General features: G+C 46.8%; 1 protein-coding gene across 1 annotated transcript in view; it reads left to right on the top strand.

The window, feature by feature from the left end:
- Window positions 1-9,034, top strand: part of LOC104619900 (glioma pathogenesis-related protein 1-like) — a 10,391-nt gene continuing 1,357 nt past the window's right edge. Inside the window, exons 1-4 of the mRNA XM_010285984.1 lie at window positions 1-180; window positions 4,029-4,274; window positions 6,228-6,337; window positions 8,895-8,977. Coding sequence (XP_010284286.1) covers window positions 1-180; window positions 4,029-4,274; window positions 6,228-6,337; window positions 8,895-8,977 — 619 coding nt within the window. The remainder of the gene's footprint in view (window positions 181-4,028; window positions 4,275-6,227; window positions 6,338-8,894; window positions 8,978-9,034) is intronic.

Consider the following 9,034-nt stretch of genomic DNA (forward strand, 5'->3'; position numbering starts at 1 on the left):
ATGACAAGCAGCTTTTCTGCTTGTGTGCTGGCTTTACTGCACTTCTGTCGTTCCTCTGACTCCTATGAGCCACCGGCAGTGCCTGATGTTGGAGATCCAAAGTTTATTGAGGAATGTGTGCAAACCCACAACAGATTCCGGTCTGGAGTGAATCCGCCAGCCAGCAACATGCTCTACATGGTAAGGGGATCTTCACAACTTACAGGCAAGTGTGTAGCATTGCGATGGTGTTTACGATTCTCAAAGATTGCTTTTGTGATCAAATGGGGAAAAAAAAAGAAAAAAAGAAAAAAACCTGACCTCCTGGGGTCAGAAGATTACAGCAGAGTAAAAGGCTGTGGTTATCAGGTGGCTTTATATGATCAGGTACGTGTATAGTTTTGACTGGTTTAATTTCCTCATTTGAAACCCAAGATTTCAGCTCTCAACCGTCGTTCCGTGCTGTGAAAAGCCTCCCCGTTCCAAGGCACTGCAGCTCAGTAGCCCGGGGTGTAATTTATGTGCAGACCTAAGCACAACCTTTCATACTTGAGTAGGCAAGGGCAGAGACCGTTGCCAAACAACGCTGGAGAGCTCTCCCTAAGCTTTCTTTGCGAGGCTCTCAGGGACGGAGCCCACAGAGCCGCTGTTCCGAGGCGCCGGGGCTGCGGGGGAAGCCACAGGGCACCGCGCGCAGCAGGAGCGAGCGCTGGAGGCATCGGGTCCCGCGTCGCCTTGCCCCCCTGCCTTCTCCCTGGCCGTATCAGCGGGCAATATCTGCAGCCACCATGCAAAAGACAGCCTGTCGTGACACAAAATACACCCAGAAGCGGCCAGCTCTCGTTTCAGATGGCTCGTGACGCTTGTCTCCCTTGCTGGGTGGCACATGGAAACCCAGCACGAAGGAAGCTGTCAATGGGTGCAGAAAGCTGGGCTTATGGCTGAGAAGTCCATCTCTGATTTGTGAGATGTTCAGTTCCAGCACCTTGGGAGCTGTGCCTTGCAACGTCCATCACCTTTCGTGCTTTGACTGGGTCATACTTGAGGTACCATGTTTCTTCTTGGGATAATCTCCACAGATCTCTCACATGGACCATAGCCAGTGTCCTAATTCTGATCCCTTTCCCTTTGCTCCTCTTTCTTACTGTCTTGCACGGTCACCACCAGAAGAGCACATAATCACGTCTGTAATTAGCAACACCCCAACCAAAGTTAAAAAAAAAAACAACAAAAAAAAGCAGCTCATTTCCCATTTCTGGTTCTCGAACACTAACAAAGACGTGCCTATTGGGGAGGGGTAAGTGAGCAGCGAGCAAGCTCGAGTTGCAAACCTGACAGGAAACTATTTAGTTTCTCTTCTAGATGTATCTTTTACTTCAGCTTTCTTCAGCTGGGCACCGTGAACTTCCAGTACATATTGCTCCAGACTCTGTTTTCTAAATTGCTTTACTGGCCCTACACTAACAAAATCTTGCTACGGTGTATTAAAAGAGCAGTATTAAACTTTTAAAATTGTGCCTAATTTTTCCTTTTGAAAAATTAAAGAACTGAAATCTGGAAAAAAAGGCTTAAGAAACAAACAAACAAACAAAGATTATTACAAATAAACCAAGAACTAAATCATGGTTTCTTTCAAAGCACTGCAGAAACCCTAGTCTTGAGTATGACCTCTCCCAGGAAGAATTTAACGTGGAGAAAGCAGTACAGTACAGGATAAAATCTATTGTGAAAGTAAAGGCATTGGAATTAAAAAGAGCATATTTCTTCATTTTTGAATAGACTTTAGCACTTCAAGAATGATGAAAAGAAGATTACTTCTTTATTTCACAGGGAACTTCTGTTTGCTGTAGATAAATGCTCACCTAGATATGTGAAAATGAAGACTATGAACTCAGGGCATTTCCACCTTTTGGAAAAATAGTTCTTGGAAGAAAATGTAAGACACAAACTCCTTTACTGCAAGTAACGAAGCCGATCCATCTATATCTGTAATATATTTATTATAAAATGAGAATGCTGATCTAACCTTTTTTTACTTTAGAGAAGTGACCCCTTTCCCATCCACCCAAAGCATTCCTTAGGTCTGTTCCAAGGCTCTTCAAAACCAGCAGAGAGAGTCTCACCAGTTTCACCAGGGCTTCACAGCAGTCTCCTTTGACTTACTGCTGCCTTGCATCACTTTTCACTTATCATATGTTCGATTTTCCCTCCCTGAATCGGCAAGCAACTCACCTGAGTTATAAAACCCAAACTGAGAAATAGTTCATGGGGAAAAAACCAAATGTAATTACGACTTTCTCAAACAGCAATGATATCTTTATGCAAACCTCCCTGTCCTGTGCATTTTTCCCCACGCAGTTTAGTCCAATCTTTCTGCATAAATGCAGTTTCACAAGCAAATAAGGAGTATAACTATAGTTAAACTAAAGACCATTCTGAACTATCAGTTTCTGCACATTGCTTTTTCAACTGTCAGCCGGTTTAAGCATTCACACAAAAAAAGGAAAGTACATTTAAGCTTATTAATGTACCTTTAAACTTACTATTATCTGTACCTTTATGGAACTTCAAACATTATTAAAACTATTGTTGGATGAAGGAGAAAAGAGACGTGTGGACTTTTAAAAAGCAGAATGTGAAAAACAAGACCGTGAAGCACTAAGGTGCATCCACCACTGTCATACGTCTTTCATCATGGTCTTCTCCCTGTGACGTCAGAGTATGGCCAAGATGTAAAGTGCAGCCTCTGTCTTAACTTGCAGTAACACAAGGACTAGAAGGTCACTTCGGTACAGTGCCAGATTTTGTTCATTGTCCTTAAAAGTTATCATCTAAGGAAGTATCAACAGCTCACTTGAAATAAGACCCTCTGCCCCAAGTTTACCTTTAATATTTGATACACTGAGTTCCTAGGCAAATTATTTATGTGTTAGTTTTGTGGGAAAATACACCCCACGCCCCCAAATGTTAGCCATAGGAAGCAATGGAAGACGTAGGTTACAAAATATTTCCAAATATCTGTGGATGTATTTTGGTATGATCTTGCAGTTTTTAATTACTTATCGGTAGCATAAACAATACACAAATTGTTTCAGAGTTATTTATGTTACAAAAATATTATATTATGTAAAACATAGCCATAAAATCTAACCACCACCTTTTCCTTAGTCACTGTTAGTGATTTGTTCAAAACGATTTCTCTAGTGATTCTGTTGTTTGCAGAAGCAACTGAGATATTTTAATCCATATAGAAAATGACAAATAAAAAAGTTTAGTTTTTAAAAAAGTCCAATCCAAAATAATTCAGCAGTGCTGAACAACTTCATTTACATGACACAAAGTGTAACTAGAACTGCAGGCGTACACTCGTGGTACTGCATTTTCCAGGAGGTACAATAGTGTTTTTGCTCAATCAAGTTGTGTGCGCAAGAAAACCCAGCAAAAACAGACACCACCTCCAGTGCAAAAAAAAAGACATTTATATAACTCAATTGCTTAAATAACCACTTTCTATAGGATTGAGCAGCAAGTGAATGAGTGATTCCACAAATATGAATTGAAGTCACCAAACACAAAGATGCAAACCAAGGGTTTTTGCAATTGTCCCAAAAATCCCAGTGTGCTTGTGAACGGCCCTGCAACCAGTAGCCTTAATGCATGAGGCTGCACATGACTCCAGTCTGATTGGTATGGTAAGCTTACTCCCCAGTCTCCAGATTTCCTGTAAATTCACTGTTTAAATTACATTAACGTTCTCTCATGGCCAGCATAGCCTGGAAATGCACATGGTGCCCCAAACACTGCAGTTGACTGACATACAGCTTTTGGTGTCCGACAAACCAGGCAGCCAAGATCACCCACCACCCCAAAAACTTCCTCAAGTTTAATGAGTAACTAAGTTCAAATCAGAAATGAACCTAGCTCTGTAAGCCCCAGCAAAAGCAAAAAACAAATGAACCCAAAGCACAAGCACTACCAAGACCCAGCTGCTGCTGAGTTACTGCCCTGCTGAGATACCAAAGTGATTTTTAGTTGTCTTTATTTTTCAGAGTTGGGATCCAGATTTGGCAAAGACTGCGAAAGCTTGGGCAAAGAAATGCCTGTTTAAACATAATACGTACCTCAAAGATCCAGGACAGGCTCACCCCAAATTTACCCCCGTTGGAGAAAACCTCTGGACTGGCTCACTTTCTATTTTTACTGTGCAAGGAGCCATCACCTCTTGGTACGACGAGGTCAGTGCCTACAATTATGCCACCAATAACTGCAGAGGAGCATGTGGCCACTATACACAGGTAGGCATTGCATTTCTCCATCCAAACCATGAACCAGCATTGCCGTTTTGATACAGAAACTCCAGATTTCTGTTAAAGACTCAATGAACTGCTTTCCAAATGCTGTTGCCTTATTTTATGTATGTGTGCACAAGATGTTCTCATGTCCCCATTTTAGAGAGGGAAGGAGTCACTGCGTTATTATTTTAAATATGCCAGTTGTGTTTTGTTTCCAGGAATAAAACAGGACAGCCATCAAGCAGTCAGATTTAGCCAAGCAGTGGCCAAAAATCCAGGCATCAGCAATGGCTGTGGGCTGCGGCGCGTGGTGGGACGAGGTCCCAGCTCTGGCAGGCAGCCGCTCTGTGGCACCACAAGCCATGCCAAGGGCTGGGGAAATACCAGCATGGAAAGAGATGTCTGCAGCTCTGCAAGTGTCACGTGCGCATTTTTCCCAACCACGACTGCCAAAGAACTAACCACGGCTATGGGTGAGCAGGACGGCTTGCAACCGTGGCACTAGGGATTAGATTCTGACCTGAGACTATTGAATATTTTCTGTGGAGATAAACATGCATTTAGGACTTGACGAGATGAGCTGAAGCTGGTGGGGTGTCTGAATGACACATGCAGGTACTTGCTGCAGAGAAGATAATTGGATGCAGGAGCCATGAGAGGTGACAGCGTGTTGCTTTTTGACCTTGCTCACAAGGACATGGCAAGAGTGAGCATCAGGAGACTGCGGTGAAACGCGCCTTACCTGGCACTGCGGCACAGTGCTGTTTGCCATGTTCTTTGTAGAGAAGCAGTCCAGACAGTTGCATGGGGGAGAATAAGAAAGTAAGATAATTCTCACTTGGACTCGGCGGCGATAGTGACGGTGGTTAGAAGCTCCATGCCTGCCCAGCTTTGGGAGGCATCCTTGGGTCTGCACCTTCGGGGAATCTCTCATTCCTCGCCCTCCTTCCCAGCTGCAGAGAAGAGGAATGTCCCCTGGGTGCAGTTACTGCAGCTACTGCTGCCACATCCCCAACGTGTGCCTCAGCTGGTGGTCGCCCGGGATGGGGAGGGTCCTGTGATTCAGTCCTTCACTGTCCTCAGGGATGCAGTTGTCTATGGCTGGTGTCAGGAGCAGCCTCTGCTCTGCCGCTGCACTGAGAACACCCTCAGGAGCCTGAGGAGTGTCCCCTCTTCCCAGAGCTGGCACCAAACAGGCACAAACAGAAAGGGCCAGGCCTCCCTTTCGAGTCGGCAGAGGCACAAGTGTCTCTCTTCATCTCCTGTGCTGGCATCTCTCCACATCTCTCACGTAGGCAGCCATCGCTGCTGTTGTATCGCCCTCCCCCCTGCTTCTGCCACGGGGTTTATTCTTCCAGGCCTGCCGCATCTGACTGCACTGTCACCTTTCAGCTGGATATAGGATGCCGGGTCAAACGGAACGGTTGTAGTAGACAGAGGATCATTACATGATGTAATGCCCTCGCCTCTAGACTATCTTAGTTGTGGCTGTGATGCTGAAAGGCAGGAGCACAGCCTGGACATGCTCCTTCTCCCTGCTCCTCCTGTAACACCGGTGCTTTCTGGCAATTTGCCTACACATCTCCGCTGGATTTAGCACGGGGGCAATCAGCCCTCGCAGGAGCTGTAGGGAAGCTACTGGATTGCCACGGAGCAACAGAGACCAACTTCACCTTATCCTTTGCAAGAGAGGAAGACCACCGGTGACAGCCAGTTATTCTTTCTTTCAGAGCCGTTTTAATAAACACCTAGTGAATTGGGCAAAACAATCAGGCGTTTTTCAGAGCACAGTGTGATTTTGATATCCGTCACTGCTGCTCTGCCCCATGAACCCTGCCCAAGGAGTGCTCCTCAGCCTATTTGTTGTCGTGAAACAGAGGAGGGCTGGTCTTCTCTGTAACGCTTCAGGTGCTGAAGCAAAGCCTTTGCCACCGGTGTACCTGCTTGTCTTTGCAGATTGTTTGGGCTACAAGCTACAAGGTTGGCTGTGCTGTCCACTTCTGTCCTCGGGTGGCATACTCCTCCATAACCAACGCAGCACACTTCATCTGCAACTACGGGCCTGCGTAAGTTCTTTCATTACAAATATTTCACAGGGTTTGGGGCCCTGCCCCTTGTCTTCTACAATGAGCAACTTTATTATATCAGTCCATCCAGCCATGTCTTTTGTGGGAGGAAACGATCCCCAAAATAGAGGAGGAGGTAAACCTCTGTCCAACCAGCTTTTTTTGGCTAGATGAGGGCTATGTATTGTAGCCAAAAAGCAGTGGCACTGGTAGAAAGGGTAAAATTTAAGATACTGAAATGAAAATATTAAAGTGATCATTTGAAAACTAATCCTTTCCTCCTGGCCCCAGACAGTTGCCAAGGTGCAAGCCCGAAGTCTGCAAATATTTACACATGTGCCTGCAGAACTAAGCCTCGAGGTCAACGGTTTGGATAAATATTAAAATGTTTATCCATGCAGTCTTAGCTTTAGCATGAGCATTTGGGGCTGAGGGCTGCTCGTGAGGCCAGGGCTCATCAAGGCAAAAGTTTATCTGAAGGTCCTTCATATGCATTGTTACTAGGATATTTGTTGCAACTAGGATGGATGTTTTTTTTACCCTTCTCCACCTAATTAATGCCATCACAGTCTAAATGCAGCTTTAAAAGCTTTACATGCATACCGTGTTGGGCCAAGGCCGTGCCAGCCCATGAACTCGAGCAAGTTTAGCATTCCTGTTGTCCATGCATCATCCTTGAAGAATATGTACCCTTGACCAGATACCTTGAAATGACATATCTGCTGCTGTGCCAAAGCAACAAAACCACTCTCCCCAGAAGCCCCACACCCAAACGGGCTGAGGGACCATTGCCTCTACTGGATCTTGAGCCAAGAGCCACTGATGACAGAATCACAGAATAATTAAGGTTGGAAAAGACCTTTAAGATCATCAAGTCCAACCATCAGCCCAACACCACCAAGCCCACTAAACCAAGTCCCAAAATGCCACGTCCATATGTATTTTGAACAGTTACAGTGACGGTAACTCCACCACCTCCCTGGGCAGCCTGTTCCAATGTTTGACCACTCTCTCAGTAAAGAAATTTTTCCTAATATCCAGTCTAAACCTCCCCTGGCGCAACTTGTGGCCATTTCCTCTTGTCCTATCGCTTGTTTCTTGGGAGAAGAGACCAGCGCCCTCATCGCCACACCCCCCTTTCAGGTAGTTGTAGAGAGGGATAAGGTCTCCCCTCAGCCTCCTCTTCTCCAGACTAAACACCCCCAGTTCCCTCAGCCGTTCCTCATAAGACTTGTGCTCCAGCCCCCTCACCAGCTTCGTTGCCCTTCTCTGGACACGCTCCAGCACCTCAACGTCCTTCTTGTAGTGAGGGGCCCAAAACTGAACACAGTATTCAAGGTGTGGCCTCACCAGTGCCGAGCACAGGGGCACAATCACTTCCCTACTCCTGCTGGCCACACTATTTCTCATACAGGCCAGGACGCTGTTGGCCTTCTTGGCCACCTGGGCACACTGCTGGCTCATGTTCAGCCAGCTGTTGACCAGCACCCCCAGGTCCCTTTCTGCCAGGCAGCTCTCCAGCCACTCCTCCCCAAGCCTGTAGCATTGCATGGGGTTGTTGTGACCGAAGTGCAGGACCCGGCACTTGACCTTATTAAACCTCATACAGTTGACCTCGGCCCATTGATCCAGCCTGTCCAGATCCCTCTGCAGAGCCCTCCTACCCTCCAGCAGATCAACACTCCCACCCAACTTGGTGTCATTTGCAAACTTACTGATCACCCAGGGCAGCCTCACCTGTCCCTTCTGAGCACTTGCTATGCACCCCACCATGCTAGATGTTGCAGAAACCCTGCACACAGGCAAGCAGGACCCCAGCGCTGCCAGGAGGTGCTCCCTGTCCCTTGAGCCTCACGCCTGGAGGAGACTCCCAAGAACACGAGCCAAGCCTTCCTCCTTCTGCCCCTTTGCCAATATCTGTATCATCCAGAGGACAAAAATCATGCTGGATTGCTTGCCCTGCATCGGCAGGGACCCCATGGGGAAAAGGAGCGGTGCCCTCACCCTCGACAGCACCCAGCAAAGCAGGCAGGGCACTCCCTGGGGAGGTGAGGGGCTCCAGCGAGGGCTTTAAAGCTGGGCCCTTCCCTGCTGGGTCAGCACGCTGCAAACAGGCTGTTGCATACTAAGAAGTGAGGTAGCATCACATCCAGCTGCTGCTTTTGAGAAGCAGCGACTTAAGTTCTTTATTTATCTAATCCTTAACTGTTTTCAGCTCTGTCAATGGCCAAAGCAAGATGCATGCAGTATTTTAGTTCCTAAAGTGAATATACTCCAAAGGATTTTCTTCAGCTTAGACGAAGCAATGAAAGACTCACCTTGCTGAATGTAATAAGCTTTTACCATGAAATTTAGCACAGCTGAGACTGCATGCATGTAAAATCCCTCTCAGGGTGTTTATGGGTGGTTTGAGGCATGCTGTAAATCTTGCTTTGGCCATGCTCCAAGCTAAGCACAGCACAGCACTGAGCTGCATTCGGAGCAGTATCAGAGGTGGGCGAGTAACACCGAGCCAAGAGCCCGGAAGGTCTGAGTGCGGTGTTACTTTCCTTTGCAGTGGGAATTACCCGGGGCGCCCGTACAAGACGGGAGCAGCATGCAGTGACTGCAATGGTGAGCGGTGCGCGGGCCAGCTGTGCCGTAAGTAGAAGACAACCAGGCCTCCTCCCCAAGCACACGTAGAAAGGGAAAGGCCCC

Source organism: Phaethon lepturus, unplaced genomic scaffold, assembly GCF_000687285.1.
Source record: "Phaethon lepturus isolate BGI_N335 unplaced genomic scaffold, ASM68728v1 scaffold10220, whole genome shotgun sequence".
In the NCBI taxonomy this organism is placed as follows: domain Eukaryota; kingdom Metazoa; phylum Chordata; class Aves; order Phaethontiformes; family Phaethontidae; genus Phaethon; species Phaethon lepturus.